At 45.7% G+C, this 18,908-nt stretch overlaps 2 protein-coding genes across 3 annotated transcripts; both read right to left on the bottom strand.

Moving 5' to 3' along the window:
* Positions 1-1,622: 1,622 nt before the first annotated feature.
* LOC100827914 (ATG8-interacting protein 1) lies at positions 1,623-7,295 on the bottom strand. 2 transcript variants are annotated; one of them, XM_014897361.2, is made up of 3 exons: positions 7,061-7,295; positions 4,330-4,972; positions 1,623-2,016 (listed from the first exon to the last, which is right to left on the bottom strand). In XM_014897361.2, the coding sequence occupies exons 2-3, from the start codon at positions 4,960-4,962 to the stop codon at positions 1,900-1,902; spliced, it is 750 nt and encodes a 249-aa protein (XP_014752847.1). In that variant the 5' UTR covers positions 4,963-4,972; positions 7,061-7,295; the 3' UTR covers positions 1,623-1,899. The 2 variants fall into 2 exon arrangements, with proteins under 2 accessions (XP_014752847.1, XP_003557293.1); XM_003557245.4 differs by having other exon boundaries at positions 7,133-7,294.
* A 10,462-nt stretch (positions 7,296-17,757) lies between these two features.
* LOC104581666 lies at positions 17,758-18,512 on the bottom strand. Its single transcript, XM_010229856.3, has one exon. It carries the CDS (start codon positions 18,366-18,368, stop codon positions 18,057-18,059), a length of 312 nt encoding a protein of 103 aa, XP_010228158.1. The 5' UTR covers positions 18,369-18,512; the 3' UTR covers positions 17,758-18,056.
* Between the last annotated feature and the right edge of the window lie 396 nt (positions 18,513-18,908).

Here is an 18,908-nt window from a genome sequence, read left to right as displayed (position 1 = left end):
CATAGTGCAAGCAAGTTTGGTAGTAACATAGCTGCGACTTAGACATTTTTGTGACATGGGCATGACAATAAATGAAGAAAAAAATATGTGGTAACTAGATATGTTAGCATAACATCACACAGATCAAGACAAGATGAGTTTACAACACAATTAATGAGACAATACATGACACCACTTATAAGTTACTACACATTATGAAGGTAGTTACTTAGACTAGTAACATATGCATGTTAAGACTCTAAGGTTGTGTTTGTTTGGGCTGCAGCTTCGCAATTGCAGATTCTACAGCACCAGATTCCAAATCAGCTGTGGCTGCCAGCTGCAGCTGGAACGTTGGAGTTGTCTGATGCCTTGACGGCTGGTCCGGCTACAGTTGCAAATAAAATGACCTGAATGATCCTGCAGTTATGTAGATTTGGTATTAGTGATGATTGCATTGTTTTACCTGTAAATTAGTTGTTTAAGAGTTATTTTTTTTCTGCGGATGATCATTTTTTCACTGCATCGCTGTATCCGTATGACAATAATTTTGAACACATTATACCATAGCGTACTACTCCCTCTAACCATATTACTTGTCTCAAATTTACACAATATGGTGTATCTATCTTTAAAAATTATTTAGATATATACAATATTTCGACAAGTAATAACGGCCGGAGAGAGTAATAATATATTGTCCACGCATATTTTGAACGCTACCAATATACAAACTATATAATCCAATCAGAGAGTCTGCCGATTATTATTTTTAACATTGGATACAGTGACACAAGTTGTGGCGGAGGTCACTGTTGGTTGATGCCAACCAGAGAGTAATCAATCAGAGGATATCCCAATCAGAGAGTATGTGGCCGCAGCTCTATCTTCTTCAGCCGGTTCATGGCGGAGGCCGTTGGTGGTCGAGGCGTTAGTCAAGGGTCGGGCGGAGGGAAAGCAAAGAGGATGTAGAAGCGTCATCTGAACCGCACGGCCAGCCGCATCCCGTGCAGCAGCCCGCCAAAAATGGTGGCCGAGCGGCAGCAGGTTCGAGCGCCGCGGAAAGGAGTTTGAGGGTGGGGATCCCCGTTCCTCCCGGCGGAGGAAGTCTATGGCGCCAGTCAGCGGAGATCCATGTGGTGGCAGCGGGTGCGATGTGAAGAACGAAGGGATGGGTTTTACGTTCGTGGGAGACGCAGGGGAATAGAACGAACCGGCAAGGGCAATTTGAGCGTAATATGGAATTTGGTGGGAAGGTAAACCAATAAAAAGGCCAATTTGAAGCTGCAGCCGCCGAAAGAATCACCGATTTCACAGCTTGTCCATCGTAGTGTATTTTTCGGCAGCGCTTCCCAATCCGCTGCGTTAAGCTGTCCCATGTTTTGCTGTTTGTTTGGGCTCCATGTTTTGCTGTTTGTTTGGGCTCCAGATTCTACAGCCCAGAAGCTGTTGGACCAACTGCTGAGAGCCCAAACAAACACACCTAAGTTACTCCCCGTCATGAACAGCCTAACACCTCAATAAGTTATGACTGCACTGTTCGATCACTTAATGACATGTTAGCTAGCCACATAAATATCGTGGCAATAGGCACAAGCCTGCAAGTTTCGGGGTTCGGTTCTTTTTTTCTTTTCTACAGCATGAACTCAAAAGTGTGTCCCAACTTCCCAAGTTCTCAAGAGTGTTTGAGCAGACAGGTAGCTGCTGCCAGTTCATGTGCGCTGTTTTTGTGAACTTTACACTCCATGCACATATAATCATGTTCCCCTACCATGAAAGTTTGGACACAAATTTACAAAAGCATAAATTTCAAAGGTTGTACTTGTACAAAAAGAATTTGCTACTATGACAAATCATATCAGAAAATAAAAATCATATATCAAAGCAGTCCTTGCCATCAAAATTTGCCACCTGTTTCACTTAAGCGCTCAGCGGTTGTTGAGAGAATACACGGGTGGGCAGCAGGGACCTTAGCTGCTGGCTCCCGGGAAGCCCATCCTTCAAACGGCTGAATAATCCCATCACTCGATTCATGCTCTGCCAAAAAGTGTGAACATAAGTGACGGAAATTCAATTTGGCTACAGGAGTACATGCTCCCGGATGGAAAAACTTTTTTTTCATCATCAACAAATTTCACAAAAGATCACACATGTCAATGCTCAAGTCAGCCATGTGGATGTAAATTTTCATGCAAAAAAACTAAGTTTGCAGTCCTGTGAAAAAAAATGTATTAAAAGATTGCTTCTTAGAGCACTGAAATTTGTTAATTATTGTCAAGGACACTAACTTTCTCCTTTTGACATGACTTAAACATGTACACACCTAATTTTTAAAATATCTTTTGATTTTACTCTGCATAAGTGGGGCACATACTTACCTTGACATAATTGATTTGCTATATGTTTTTTTTTTCAGTTTGTATCCTTTTTGATACATATGTGGCTAGTTTGCAACGCTAGGACTGAAGCTACAAACTACAAACCACTGCACTTCTATTATGTAAGAGAGGCAAGAATGCTTCTACTACCCTCGCATCGAGGCAAGTCCCAAACAGGAACATGAGATTGAATGCCACAAGGGTCAGCTATTTAGTGCGTCAAGTCATGTCCTGCAGAAGGCTTAGAAGTGGGCCAAGTAGATGCAGGCATCCAGACATTCTACTGAGCAGGTCTGATGGGATTTTGGGGACGAGGAATTCACCGCAGGAGATGGGTGGACGCTGAGGCATATCGGCTGTGACAGAGTGAAGGTTGCGCTAGGAGAATGGACAATGGGAGCGGGAATTACAAGAATTTGGTTGTTGGACGATGCAAGGAAATCAATCGGAAATAAGAGCTCGGCAGATGCTTTTTTTTTGTTGCTAGGTTCAGGGTGAGTAGTTAAGATCTTTACGGATGGAGGGTACTGCAGGCCATGGAGCAAATATTTACAAAAATACATAAAGAGGAGAGCTGGGGAAGAGGGAAATGGAAGACCGCCATCACCATCACTAACTCACCTTTAATGGTAACAAAAACTATTGTGTAAGAGAAAGGTTCGAAATGACCGCATGGTGTCCATTTTAACAGAAACCAATATGTTGCAGAATAATTCTGGAAACCAGAGTCCTTAAGGTCAAAACAGTAACAGCATCTTGAACGTTTGATGCAAAGCAGGGATATGCAATGTATCTCAAACCAAAATAACTGATCAAGCGAGGCCCAAATGAAACATTTCTTAAAGAAACAGGGCGAAATTATCGGAGACTACAATCTAGGGTGACCTTTCCAAATAAGTGGTTCTTTTAATGTAAAAGAATTGCTTTAATAACTGCACATCCCAAAAATATGGTAAAGTAAAAGCAGGAAGAGCATATCATCGACAAACAGATACAGAATAAGTGACTTATTAACAATTGAAAGTGGGACTTTATCCTTTCGTTTGTGCAAACTGGAAAGGCATGACCATGCTGATAAGCATAATAGCCAAAACACCGTGATAATCCATGCGATGTATGCTCGTACACCTTTAGGTAAATAGCGGTTAGGGGACGGTCGAGTACCCTCTACTTGGGAAGCTTTGGGAGAATAGGGTGTGCGGACTTGTTTATCCTTTCTTGCTTTATTAAATAAGGATGGATGCCCCTCCATTTACATGAATACTACTGTATCTCTTATATAAGACATCCTAGCTTTGTCCTAAGTCAAACTTCTTAAAGTTTGACCAAGTTTATAGAAAAACGTACCAACATCTACAATATCAAAATAACTACACTATGAAAATATACATCATGACGGATTTAATAAAACTAACTTATAGCTGTAAATGTTAGTACATTTTTCTATAAACTTTGGTCAAAGTTTAAATTTTTTACTTAGGACAAATATAGGACTTCTTATATTTAGGAACGGAGAGAGTACATGAAAAGAGGTATTTAGGAAATATGTACTATATATAGATACACAAAACAAGTAATAAGTAATAACAGACAGCTAGGGGTCCGACCTGGTTAAGCACCTTATCATTCCCAATACTGTTCTTGTTCCTACCCTTGTGCGTGCTATGAACCCATAACATACAATGTTGATGAATGCCATAAGTTTAGTAATGATTTGTGTTATTTCTGAAAATTCTGGATGTTAAATCACATAGGAAGAACTTCTAATCAGTAACAAGATGCATGAAGCTATCATGTAATTCATGTAATCTGAATGTTCCTGACTATAGTAAGCATATAAGATGAGAAATATTACAAATTTTGACATGGTTTATCAAAGTCTCCATAGAAATATATACAAGAAAAACATTGTGCGTAAGAAATACTGAAAGCACCCGCAAAAAAGGCATCAGACAAAGGTTAGCTAGCATACCTCACCGCTGAAGCTGAACTGAAATTGATGAAGGTGCCATCTGTCCTGCTGCCACCTCTGACCCATGATGACAAAGCCCACCAAAGCACCAGCTGCTACAATGGAGACTGTAGTCACTCCCTTTATATGGTGAAAAACGTGAGTCGATTTCCTTTGCCACCATCCTTCACAAGGAAGATCAGACTTGCCACATGAACTGTTTTTCACTTGATCACCATGTATTTCATACAGTTTTAAATCGGAGCTAGTAGCTTCATTGACACAAGAGAAGTCACTGCTGAGAAACGGATTTTCATCACTGTTATCATCAACTTCTTGGTGTGGTTCATTACAGCCCTCAACGGAATTCCGAGCACGGCAACCATCCAGACCCTCTGTGTCAATATTCAATCCATCAACCTCAAATTCTATTGGCAAATTCTCATGCTCGCTAGGAGGGAACACAAAGTCATCTGATATAAATAATCCAGGATATGGCCCCTTCTGACTACTCACATTCCCATATTTTGGGACATGAACTGAATCAAATCCTGTTTGGAATAGTGGAGAAGTGTATACTGATGAAGTCAGAGACGTCATATCCCATTCGTCAGCCAGAGATGACCCTTCAGCAACCTTACTTGCATTTGCCATGCATACAAACCTGACATAAACAACAAAGCTTAAGCATTAGATGAACATAAAGAGACTTAAGGATAGTGCAGATGTCATTATGTTGTTACAGCATGGTCCAGTCTACAGAACTGTCATTATGGAAAAAAATGACCATTTGATTGTTTAATCTTTCCATCCACAAATAAGTGTACTTTTTTTTTCTAGAATATAAGTGTACTTTTTTTTTCTAGAATATAAGTGTACTTTTAGGTTTTGTCTTAAGTCAAATTTTGTAGGTTTGACCAACTTTGTTAGAGAAAGTAGCAACATATATGACGTCAAATTAGTATATTATGAAACTACAATTGAAAACGGATCTAACGATACTAATTTAGTGTCAAAAACGGTAGCGGATCACAACTTATCTAAAATCCCCTTTGGAATTTGAATCCAAGTCAAAATCACTAAACACTAAACAAAAGACATTGCTGGATATTGGAGAAAGATCATGTCAAGAATTTCATTGGAACTCGAGATATTGGTCGTTAATACTAGCTAAAGTTCTTGCACAAGGAGCCACGAATTCCCCACCAGACTATTTCAAGAATCAAAGACACAGGCATGTCATGTGTGTTGTTATTGACTTATATTTTAATTCACAAGCAATTGTACATACATACACACAGTGTGCTGTTGGTTCAGCAAACTAAATTGCACACGCTGCCCAAGAATTGGACCCAGAACAGATTATAGACATCTGCAAGACATGCTACCTCTGCTAAAGTCAGGCCCGTATCAGACACCTGTGCAGGATATGCGCCTGCACAGGGCCCCCAAATCAGCAGGGTCCCCAATTTTCTGTTAAGTGGAGTACTGTGCTAACTTCCATCTAACTCACCAGAGTGCTCTCCATGAACATGCTTTCCCATAAATCAATCTCTTCTCTCTAAAGAAATATATATATATATATATTCATCTTCCAGAGCCTAATGCAATTCATTTTCTAATCACATCATACTCTATTGGTTCTCTAGTCTCCACCTTGTAGCTAGAACCGGTGATTAACCTTTTAGCAATTTCTCCAAAATTGATCCGTTGTTGGCAATAAATAGGTACGCTCACTCTCAATCTCCAATATCTTTACCAGTATTCCCTTCCGATCTTCATTCTCTCATATATGATGTCTCACACTGTTTCACAACTACGTGTTCTTTCGTTCGATCTCCTCTATTGTTGACTTCTCTCATGCATCGATTGAAGTTGCCAAGTTGGAGAAGAGGACTAGACTAGCAGCCAGAGCAACCATTGCAGTTAGAATTTTGCTGAATTCCATGTATTGGTAAATTTAGTATTTATGAACTGAAATTATTGAACTTGTAGAATGACACGAGAAAGATTGGTGGATTGCAGAAGAGGAAAAAAACTAAAGTATGATTTTTTTTATCTGGAAATGCAGCAAGGATGGTGGGTACCTTTTAAAGGAAATAGCAGTTCAGACTTCCAAGATTATGTTTTGATAAAATGTAGTTCTTGAAACAACTTTATTACCGATATGATAGATAGATATAAACATTTTGTTCCATATTTGGTTTTTGTTATGTTAAGGGCCTAATACGATATTTCCTACCCGGCCTCCAGATTCTCAGTTATGGCCCTGGCTAAAGTAGAGGGGGCTTTCTCCGAACCGTAGCTGAGCAAACCAGATTGAAGAAATTGCAAGTTACTGCATTCTATATAGGTAAGGTGATGCGCTAGAGTAGGAAAACGCATGGAGACAATTTATCGAACAGCTGGTCTGCTCCCATAGCAGCAACATTCACCCCATCGTCTAATACAATAAAGCATGACATCTCTTTCTAATAAACTTACCTAATTACCACAAGAACAGCGTTAAAAAAACACAAGAACAGCCTGAACAACTAACACCTCTCAACAACGATTAGGCGAAAATAATACTGCTCGCAAGTCGCATCCACCAACAACTAGCGGAAACAGACCCTAGGCCGAAGCGGGCGAATCGCAAATACGTTGTCACACACGAACGATTTCTACCACTGTCGTGGATCCTAAGAACAGATCAAGAACCAATTTCCCCCGCCCCGACGGAATAAAGAACACAGCTCACGACGGCCAGCACCTAGGGAACACGAATCAGAAGACCGATTGATCGCACCCTTTTTTTTTTTCTTTGAGTTAAGATCGATCGCACCTTTAGGAGAACGCGTGCCCCAGAGATATCTCGGCGAGACGAAGAGAGGAGACGGTTGGTGGCAGCGGGTTAGGAACTGCCGATCGATTCCAGCCGGGTCCGGGACAGGGCTTGTTGGCTGGAGTCGTCGAGCCTGAACGATTGTGTAGCTTTCTTTTTCCTTCGCTCCGCGTATTTTTCTGCTATATATTTTAGAAAAACTTACTGCTCCTCCGTATCCAACGAAAGATGTCTCAAGTTTGTTTAGAACATGACTTAATGTATAGATATATTCAAATTTAGTTAAAGTTGGACAGATGAAGCCTATTTGTCCTCGAACCTGTAGTTCTTTTTCTTATCGGAAGTTGGTCAATGATTAGGCCGATCCCAAGTCCCAACGTCTTTTACGGCTTCCACGTCACCATCTTCCCAATAGGTCTACTCCTGCGTCTCAGAAACATTTCTTATCCATATCTCAATGAGGCATTCTCTCATTCTCGTAGTACCCTCTGTGTGATTTTCACCCATGATACTTACTCGCCACCTGTCTATCTTTTTTATTTACAACTTTTCCTAATCCTTGTCACCATTTCATCAGCGGAGATCGGTGGACCCTGTCCTACATGCATGTCTTCTCATGCTATCTCGTTTACTCCGCACTTTTTTTTATCTCTCTCGTCTGACAGATGAGGCCACAGTGCATAGCCTAATTCTTTTTACTTTTTTTTCCTAGCAGTTTGATGGGCCTGAGCGTGAGCACGCCAGTGGCCAGTATGACTAACATAAGTATCCTCTCTCTCTCACGCTTCCTCCCACGCAAATCTTTCCCCGTCCTGTCACACCCGCCCACGCCACCGCTGACGAAGTTGTGACTTCGACAATGTCTATATTAATGGACTTGTATCTAGAAAGGTTTCGAGTGTATGTGTTGGCGAACTCGTCGGCTAAAAAGGACATAGGGAACACGATTTACCCAGGTTCAGAACCCTCAATGAGGTAATACCCCTACGTCCTGCTTGTCTGATCTTGTATTGATGAGTGGATTACAATGAGGTGCCGCGCAGGCTAGATGCACAGATTCTATCTGGCGAGTGCGTCTAGGCGACTTCTAGCTAAGTTGAGGTCTGCTTGGCTCCCCCTTCTATGCAAGAACCCAGGTCTAAGGTAGAGTCCAAATCGGTTACAATAAAAAGATATACTCTAATTAAACTTTCTTATCTTGAGTCACAAGATTTGGCATGTAGACTCCTGGAGTCACGGTAGGCTTCCAGCTGGGCCGTAACGGGTATAATCGAGTCGTGTACATGGTTAGTCATAACCACGTCAGTAGCCCCCAAGCGCCTAATTGAGTCGAAGACTTGATTAGGGACTTTCCCCGTAAAGAACAAACTTAAATTGTTGTTGAGCCAGTTGCATAATGTTGTAGACTCGGTATTTCATCGAGTTAGACTTTAAATGAGAAGCGTTTCGACTTAGAGAATGTCTGAGCCGACGTTTTACTGTTCGACTGTTAAGTAACAGTTTCACAATCTGATCATGTCAAATCAAATGCAATGATGACAGATCATATGGATATATGCTTAATGTGCCTAGATACTCGAGAAGTCGAATCCTTTTAATTGATCTAGGGCAAATGCAACACTAGCTTGCATCTTGTCAAGATTTGTATGTACTGGAAAGACGTAGCTGGTACGTTTCCAGGCCCTATAGGAAGCCTATGTGTATTATATTCTTGCAATGAGCATGGATTTAGTGAGCGACCCTTAGATGAGAATTCTTACTGGAGGGATGCAGTCGACGCATATCCAGGCCTAATTTATAGGGCTTACCTTCATACAATGAGTATGGATTCGACTGGAATAATGTAGCTGGTACGATTCCAGGCCCGATAGAGAACCTACGGGACTTATCTTCATGCAATGAGCATCGTTATGCTGAAGTGACGCAGCTGGTGCGATTTCAGGCTCGATGGAATGACCCATGAGACTTATCTTCATGCAATGAGAATGGATTAACTAGAGCGACGCAGCTGGTGCGGCTCCAGGCTCTATGGATAAAATCAATGAGGCTTATCGTCATGCAATGAGCACAAATAACTGAGGTGACGCAGCTGGCGTGACTCAGTTGTGTCGACTGTAGGAAGTCGACTCTTTATGTCATGATTGTCAGCTTGGTTTTACCCGTTTAGGTAAAGGTAACCCAAAAGCAGACTGTGCGAAGTCTCTAATTAAAAGAAACCAACCGCTGGCCAGTAAGCGACTCGACTGAGAGTCCTTGTATTTACAGGTGAGGCTTGAGATGAGCCTTAATGTCTGATAGCAAAACTCAATTATCCTGTATGAAAGATAGTTTTGAGTCATAATATTTGAGTCAGATTTCGTCATGGATGACGTACCTGTTGAAGGTGAAGAGCCGTTTTGGTCAGCCGATTTGACTGGGTGCGCAGTCTAGCCTGACAACTAGATGCACTGTTGGCGGGCGCCAGTGGAGAAACAATCGCACTTCGCGCAGTAAACAAGACACAATGATGATCTCATTGATCCCCGTGCCCATGAAGAGGGCGGTTATTTCCATCCTTGCCGTTTCATATTCCGGCTGATGCGGAACACGTGGCCACGAACGAAATCGTGCGGCCCGGATTTTCTGCTAAAGTAAGCATATAAACGGAGGTAGGACAAATCAGTTTAACCCTTCTTCCTCCCCGCGAACAGAGCTCAGACGCCCAAAGTTTTAGCTTCCATAGCCAATAACCCTTAGCGTTCTCTGCTAACGACAAGAAAACTTTCGACCCAGTGAGATGGGGAAAAGCAAGAAAACCACGGACGCCTGGCCGTTGTCTGCCATGAATCGCGAGAAGGTTGCCGCCATGCAAGAGGAAGGATTGCTGTCCTCGCGTCCTGGACATGTGCGATTCCTCAGCGAGGAGGTAACCCCTCGTCCTATGCACGGAGAGCAAGAAGTGCACTATGATTTTATCACCCGTGGTCCAGCTTTCCCGGTTCACTACTTTCTTTGTAGCTTGCTCTTGGCCTATGGGCTTCAACTTCACAATCTTTCTCCCAACTCCTATCTTCACATTGCGTGCTTCGTGACGCTATGTGAATGCTTCCTCAGGATAAGCCCACATTTGGGTCTTTGGAAGAAGATGTTCACGATCAAGCGTCAAGGAAAAGACGCAATCGGTTGCATAGATATTCAAGTTCATGCAAATGCCAAATTCTTCGACCTCCGAGAGAGGGAGCCTCTCCGTCGATGGAGGTCGAAGTGGTTTTATGTCATGGACGCGCCAGCCGAGGGGCGCGGCTTCAGTCTTCCTGAATTCTCCGCAACATCTTCCGTAAAGAAGACGGCGGCCTGGAGCCACAAATTGAGTGGGACAGAGGGCGAAGAAGTCGAAACTCTAATGGCCCAAGTCTTATCTCTCATGGAGACACCCCAACTGAAGGTGACGGGTATTCACCTCATTGCTGCTTTTATCTGGAGGAGAATCTATCCTCTGCAAGCTCGTGCTCCTCCCATGTGGGCATATCAAGGGATTCGTGACTCGACACGGATAAGCACAGTAGAGTTTCCTTCAACCGAGGTGTGTCGTCGGGTTCGATGGCTCACTGCCTTGGAGGAGTCAGAGCCGTGTGAGATTGACCCTCCGGTGGCCCCTTATGGACCTGATAGGCCTCGGGAAAAGGTAGCCTCTAGGACTTTTACCAAACCCGTTAGCTTTGACCTGAGCTATATGACTGATCATGCTTTTGACTGCAAGGACCTGACAATGAGCCGAGCAGCTTTTCTCCACCGGCGAAGAAGCGCAGCAGAGAAGACAGTGTTCCGCAGGTACAAACCCAATCGAAGGACCCGATCGTCGAGTCTTCCGTATCTGTACCTGCGGTTAAAAGAACCAAGTCCGGCGGGCCCGTCGCGGCTCGTCGTTATGGTCTTCTTGCTCGGCTTGACCGTAGCAGGTAAATTTTTTCACGATTCTGCTTCAGCGTTTCTAGAGATTTTTACTGTATCTCAAAACTCTTGTTCAGCCAAACTGTGGCCAGGCGAAAACAAGAAGACTCCTGAGCCTGAGTCGACTAGTCTGGACCCGAAAGGGTCGGATCAGTCAACCAAAGACAAGGTGAATCCCACCGGGGAAGCTCCAACAGCTAATCCCCCGGAAGTGAGCGGAGGGAGTCGACCAGACGAGTCGACTCATCCTCAGGCGACGACTCCAGCTTCGAGTCAACACGTAAGTAAATAGTTTTTTTTGTCCTGACCTCCCGGTGGAAGTGATACTCAAGCAATGACTTCAGACTTCAATTGTTAAGCGAATCATCCTTTCCATGACGAGTCTCATTGATGAGTTCGAGAAGATGAAAGCAAAACACGATCGCCTCCGGACAGAGCTGGATCAATGTCGTCAGGAGTTAGGGGAAACGGCTGTTAAGAAATGTCGCCTTCAAAAACTTGTAGATTCTCGCCTCTCTACAGAGAAAGAGCGAGAAAAAGCTTGGACCGAGCGCCTCAAAGGAGCCGCTCGATCTGTTGCCGGTGAGTATTTGAATCTGTCGCTGATGAGATTTTTAACCTCTTATATAGTGTTCAATTTTCTCCCCTTCTTTTACAGGAACCCTTGACGCCTCCGTCGAGGCTCAATTCAAGAAGAAGAGTCAAAGCTTCACTGATGCCTTAGAAGCTGTCGAAGGCATAATGCCTAAGCCAAGGGCAAGTTCCGGCAAGTGACGAAGATACTGACCAATGTGATTAGGAAAATGTTTCCTGACGGGCCAGTTCCGGAGTCGCTGAACGGACTCATTGACTTCTTCACTGCGAGCTAGGACCCGGTAGATAGGTTCTGCCGATTTAGTCGTTGGCTGGCGCAGAGCTATTCTTCACGTTTGCTTCCGCACATGGCGTTGAGAAAGATGTTCTGCGCCGAGTTGCTTCTCTGTTGACTCGATCGAAGGCAGGCGACGAGATCAATCTAAGGCCCTTTATAGGAAAGGGCAAAGAGCTGGCTGCTATCTCGTCACGGCAACCTCGCAAATCAATCGAGGAGATAGATTTCGCGCATCTGGTGACCCGGAGGTGGCGATCTTTCATTAGAAATATTTAACTCCCTTTCTCCTTTGTGAATTTCTTATTTTTTGTAAAGAACTACTCTAGTTGAGCATTTGAAATGAAATCGAAGATTTTTGAGCCGACCCCTGAAGGAGATTTGCTTAATGATGAAGTGACCTGAATCTTTTTCACGTAGAGGCAAAAAAGACAAACAAATTGCCCGATCTCAACTGCAAAAGTAGCTTCTTCTAGCGGCCCTCGAGTCGACTCAGACAAGAGGGCTCAAGTCAACTCGACTCTCTCCCAGAGGCAGTTGCAGGATGCCGAGGCTCGACTAGCTAAATTAAAGCGCTGACACATTGAGTGACGCTCAAATCAGCAAGGCCAGGCTGAAAGCTGCAGTCAACCGGCAGGAGTTTATTTTTGGAGAGCTTCGAATCTTGAGCAGTCAACTCCAGTGTACGGGCTCCTGTTTCTTCTTACGACTTGCCGTTCATGTCATCCTGAAAATAATGTCTTTGTCTTATGTGTAGATGTCCGCTGGGATCCTTGTGACGAGAAAGCTAGAGTGAACGTCGTAGTTCAAACTCGTCGAGCTCTTGATCAGTCATCTTTTTGGCTAGATCAGTCGAGGAGCTATGACCTGATGCTGATACCGAGGCTGCAGCTGACTATAAGTAGTCAAGTGCGGGCTCGAGCATAATAATCTGCTTAAAAACTCGATCGGCTAATAAACAGTGAAGTCTCCTGCGGGAAAGGATGGAATCTTCAGCTGAACTTGAGATTATGCACACTCGCTTGAGACATGCTGAACACCAATTTGCGCGAGCACGGGATGAGATTTCGCTGCTTCAGTCAGAAAATCGAGCCGCGTCAGGCCGAGAAGACTTCCTTCTTGGGGAGGTGGTGAAGCTAAGCTCTGACTTGCGAGGTAACTATTTGTTCCCATGTTTGAAAAAGTTGTACCAGCTGATTCTTGAGGTTGTTTTGATTTGCTTCCTTTTGTAGATATGATGCCAGAACCATATGTTGAAGTTGAACGTGTGAAGAATCGCCTTGATGCTATAACACAATCGGGTCCGATGAATCCAGCCTTCTGGTCGAAGCACGATAAGGGTTATACCCTTGCATTGCTGCAAGATCGAGTTACAAGAGCTGTGATCTGCCTGAAGTCCTGCAGCCACTGTTTGACTGAGGTGCATCACAACTTGTTCCCAGAGCTACCTGTGCCAGTTGATCTGAAGGGGTTGATCGAAAAATTCTGTGAAGGTGCAGTAGTGAAGGGGGCTACGCACGAACAACTTGTGGAGGGGGCAGTTCTGGCCCTCGCGTTTGTTCGGCTCTACTACCCCTCATTGAACTTGGACTTCCTACATCTTACTCCCTCCTCTGTGCTAGATGACGCTCAGCTGGGTCTGATTTACGATGCAATGGAGCACACGGCGCGCCAGCTGGTTACTCTTATGGCTTTGGAGTAGAGCAGTCTTTTTTCATCCGTTATAGATATAGGCATAGTGGTGTCAGTATTGTTTTTACCGGGTGCGCGACCAGCGCTCCCGGTGGGAGTAGCCCCCGGGTTTGTACATGATTGGTTTGCAATCCTGCGCAGACCTAAATACTTTGAGCTCCTTTGTAATTTGTAGCTTCCAGTATCTTTGAAATAAAGGAAATCATACCTCTGTTCTCGATGGTAGAATAAAGAAATCCTTTGAGATGTTCTGCTGAAAACTGGCGTGAGCTCAGGCTTTTGGTACTTTGGAAAGCGTTGGCCGTTGAATGATGTTTCTGATGTACTTTATGAGACAGCCCGTGAGAGCCGAGTGGAACGTTAGATCGTCCGGGCGCAGCCTCCAAGTGCCGGGTGCGTCCAATGTCAAGTTTAGAGTCGACAAGATTGTGGTCGATTGGGCGCAGGCCCCGAGTGTCGGGTGCGTCCAATGACACGATTAGGCTGTGCTCATCTGAGCTTGTTGATGCGACCATAGCAAAGTAAGGGAAAAGACTCTTGACGAAGGGGTGACTTCGACAATGTCCATATTGGTGGATTTGTATCTAGGAAAGATTTCGAGTGTATGTGCTGGCGAACTCGTCAGCTAAAAAGGACACAGGGAACACGATTTACCCAGGTTCAGGGCCCTCGATGAGGTAATAGCCCTATGTCCTGCTTGTCTGATCTGTATTGATAAGTCGATTACAATGGGGTGTCGCGGAGGCTAGATGCACAGATTCGATCTAGTGAGTGCGTCTAGGCGACTTCTAACTAAGTTGGGGTGTTCCCTTGGCTCCCGCTCCTGGTCCTTTATATATGCAGGAACCCAGGTCTATGGTAGAGTACAAGTCGGTTACAATGGGGAGATATACTCTAATTAACCTTCCTTATCTTGAGTCGCGAGATTTGGCATGTAGACTCCTGGAGTCATAATAGGCTTCCTTGTGGGCCCCCAGCTGGGCCGTAACGGGTATATTCGAGTCGAGCACGTGGTTAGTCATAACCACGTCAGTAGCCCCCAAGTGCCTAGTTGAGTTGTAGACTTTAGTAGGGACTTTCCCCGTAAAGAATAAACTCATTTTGCTGTTGAGCCAGTTGCATAATGCTGCAAACTTGGTATTTCATCGAGTTATACTTCAAATGAGAAGCGTTGTCGACTCAGAGAATGTCCGAGCCGATGTTTTATTGTTTGACTGTTAAGTAACAGTTTCACAATATGATTTTGATAGCAGGTCAAATCAAATGCAATGAGAAGAGATCATAGGGATATATGCTTAATGTGCCCAAATGCTCGAGAAATCGAGTTCAGTTAATCGCTCTAGGGCGAATAAAACACTAGCTTTCATCAGTATTAGAGTCCCCTGGCTCGAACCTGGCAACTGGCGAAATTCGACTTAGCCTGCAGGGGTCTTATCGAGCCGAACTCCAGTTTTTAAGTACTCGACTCGTTCGTCAAGTTTGTGTGTGCTGGAAATACGCAGTTGGTACGTTTCCAGGCCCTATAGGAAGCCTACGGGTCTTATCTTCATGTAATGAACATGGTTGCAGGGAGCGACCCTTAGGTGAGAATTATTACTGGAGGGATGCAGTCGATGCATATTCAGGCCTAATTTTTAGGGCTTATCTTCATACATTGAGTATGGATTCGACTGGAATAACATAGCTGGTACGGTTCCAGGCCCGATAGAGAACTTTCGGGTCTTATCTTCATGCACTGAGCATGGATTTGCTGAAGTGACGCAGCTGGTGTGATTTCAGGCTCGATGGAATGACCCATGAGACTTATCTTCATGCAATGAGCATGCATCAACTAGAGAGACGTAGTTGGTGCGGCCCCGGGCTCTGTGGATGAAATCCATGAGGCTTATGGTTATGCAAATGAGCATAAATACCTTTGGAGCCCATGGCTGGCTCGAGAGGATGCGGAGCGGGGAGGTGGGGGTAGGAGGAACCCTACGTTGTGGCTCTTTTATACCAACTGAGCCGAGGCTCGGGCCCTGGTGCCCTGCTGCACACTCAAGTGCTCACTACAGTGGTGACCCGGCCAGTCGCGTCATCTTGCGGTAGAGCATGCGGTTAGACGTGTCACATCGCACTAGGTAGTCCTAACCGCATGAGGGGCACACGGTTCGTGGGCTGGTTTCCCGGCGACTGATGGGAGGGGTTCCCAGCGCCCGCAGGACGACCTCCCCGGCTCGGCCAAATGGACGCACCCGGGGGCTACTGTCGCACCACTGACATCCAAGGTGCCCACTAGCGCGGAAACTGTGGGCCTGCACACAGTTTTTCGAGCCGAACAAGTAGACAAAGCTAGCCGCCCATCGCAGGTGTGCTACCCCATGAACAGTAGCGGCGTGCTTCACCATTCACGCCCTTAGCACTGGATGACAGGGAGCTCCGGGGCGGCGCCTTCCCAGGACGCCTCGGTTGCGCTGCCATCCTGCCTGGTACGTGACCCCCGCAGGGCCTCCAGGGGATGTTTATATGTGCAGGACTAGGTGGCGAACAGAGCAACAGGTGGCGTGCGCTCTCTGCAGACGCCGGCAACTATGCAGGGCAATTAGTACCCCTTGCCTGGGTATCTCCACTACTCATCAATAAGACAAGACAGGGCCGATCGGTCAAGGCTGACCAGACGCGCGCCCTGTCCCATTAGCGCGGGTGGAGAGCCGGCGCATGGAGAGTTCCCTAGAGGTGTCGCCACCGCATCAGTTCGCACGACACGTGCATGGGTGGCGTGTCACCCATGCAGCCCAGCCTTTTGGTATCCCCTTGCACTATAAAAGGAACCACGGGCGACTTAGAAAGCGTTCAAAACCCAGGCACTCAGTAGTACTAGCAAGAGCAATCCTGTGGTAGGAAGTTGTCCCCCGGAGCTAGCGAGCGTCCCCCGGGACCCTTGTAATCCATTCACCCAGAAGGCATAAACACAGAGCAGGATGTAGGGTATTACGCCTCCGTGCGGCCCGAATCTGGGTCAAATCTTTGGTGTGCTTCTTGAGTTCGAGTGAGTCTTCGTGTGAATCGTCGAAGCAGTACCGGTGCCACTACTGAACGTAAAAAAGGGGTGTCTAGCATCCCCGGTGTCAGATTTTGGACGCCAACACCGCGTCATGGGCCCCATCTTGACCCTGGCTGCTCCCCTTCGGGCTTCCTTTGCACGCAGTCTTTGTCTTGATGAAAAAGTTATCCCCCTAAATTTTCAGGTCCATTGGAGTTACATAGCTCCTAACACGTCAAAAACATGAATCATTAGAAACATGGTTAATAACATCAAAAGTGATGCAAATATCATGGAAACTAAGGTAATAAACAACAAAGTTCATGTATGCACTTTACACGCATCATGCGGTCCATGGGCCTTACCTCGATCTGTGATGCTATGAGTCGGACCAACACCGTTCTGGGCGATCTGTGACGGTACGTCAGACCGTCATGGTGAAATCGTCATGGATCCACAGTCTTGTTGTACAGTGCACGAGGTTGAGTGCTAGGCGCGAGGTAGATTGTCAGCCACCAACACACGGCCAGGACAACCTCGACGAGGTAGGAGCATAATGGATCCGGCGGAGGGCGAGACGGCCAGCACCGCACAAAGTTGACGCCGAGGAGGCTAGTGGCGTGATGTTGAGGGCGAGGTGATAGCACAAAGAGGGAGGGAGGGAGAGAGAGTTATGGGGAGGAGAGTGGAAAATTGGTTTAGGGCTTGGGGGTTATATATAGTTTTTGGCCAAGTATCATTGATGGGCAACAAACTTGGTCCATCGCTAATGCACATCATCATTGACGGGCAGGAAATTCCACCGTTAGTGCTACTACCTATAGACTACTGATGGGCACAATTTCCCTTCCGTTAGTGGTTACTCGTTGACTCTCTTTTGTTGAAACCTGACAAAATACTACAGTCACCACCTATGAGTGCCTTGCTTCCTGTATAGCCATTCTGCGGAGGGACCCGGGGGTTTATACGTAGTGTGCTCCCATGTTAAAAAGTTAAGAAGGTCTTAAGAAAATTAGACCTCCACATTTGAGGACAGGTTCAGAGAATACAGATATCAGTTAACAAAATCCTCAAGTAGACCATATGCATTCCACATACATATTTACACGAAGATTGGACAAACAACAGCCTCGATGACTGACCATATATATTCCTCATTTTTTTCCGAAACAGAGGATGACCGATCTGCTTCGATCGATGCACGCAGCCATATATATTCCTCGTGTGGTCTATGACTTTCTTATGCTTTTGTTGCAAACTAGAAATTAACCAAACTACCGAATCAAATAAAACAGGAAACCAAATATGAAATGGCCTGCTTAGCGATCAATCAGTAGTAGCACGAAGCTATGTATTCCTTCCACTAGTAAACGAAATTAATTATCAATGCACAAATACATGGCTAGCGAGCGCTAGTTATAAGGGTAGTGGCCAAGCCTGAGCTCCAAGTCCAAGCCATCCCTGCTGTCCTCGTTCCTCCCCAAGGTAAGGCCCAGGTGAACCTGATCCCCACCAGCACCGTCTTGCTGCCCGGCCGGCGGCGCTGCACCACGGGACTTGCCGCCGGCTCCGCCACGATCCTTCCGGTGGATGTTCATGTGCCCGCCGAGCGCCTGCGCGTTGGTGAATCCCCTCTTGCAGAAGCTGCACTCGTAGTACGCCGGCGCCCGCCGCGCCCCGGACTCCTCCGGCGACCCGCTCTTGCTGAAGCCATCTCCTTCCATGCGACCTTGTCAAAAGCTGGGCTGCGAGGGTGTTTATTTAATTCTCTCTGAAGTTTCTAGGGTTTGGGGGCAGTAGCTTGGAGAAATGTGTGTTGAGGAGTTGGGAAGGTAACAAGAGCAGGTGTGCTATATAGTGACAGGTACAGAACACTGCTAAGCTAGCTAGTTTGCTAGCATTAGCATAGGGATCGATCGAGGGTGGTTGATGGACACGGCTTAAGTTGTCGTGTAGTTTTGGCGTTGATCGGATGGAGACACCGATGGGTAAACTAGTCGATCGGCCGGCCGGCCCCTTTGCCGCCCTCGTCGATATAGTAGGAACGGTTCTTCTCCGCGGTCTTGGCGTGGCGTGGGGAGCGTAGAATGCTATGCTATATACGGGTTTCAGCGTATGCCAGTGCGTGCTACTGCCTGTGATTGGCCAACCGGCCACCTGAATTTGGTCATAGAGTACATTCCTACGTGCGTACGCTTGATTCCTGTAAGTTGAATTTCCTCGCGCTATATATAGGTGGCCGGCCCGTGTGGCTGTGCATGCCT

The sequence above is a fragment of the Brachypodium distachyon genome, chromosome 1, assembly GCF_000005505.3.
Source record: "Brachypodium distachyon strain Bd21 chromosome 1, Brachypodium_distachyon_v3.0, whole genome shotgun sequence".
Classification (NCBI taxonomy): domain Eukaryota; kingdom Viridiplantae; phylum Streptophyta; class Magnoliopsida; order Poales; family Poaceae; genus Brachypodium; species Brachypodium distachyon.
The sequence above is the reverse complement of the archived record's forward strand: the minus strand, read 5'-3'. Positions and strand labels throughout refer to the sequence as shown.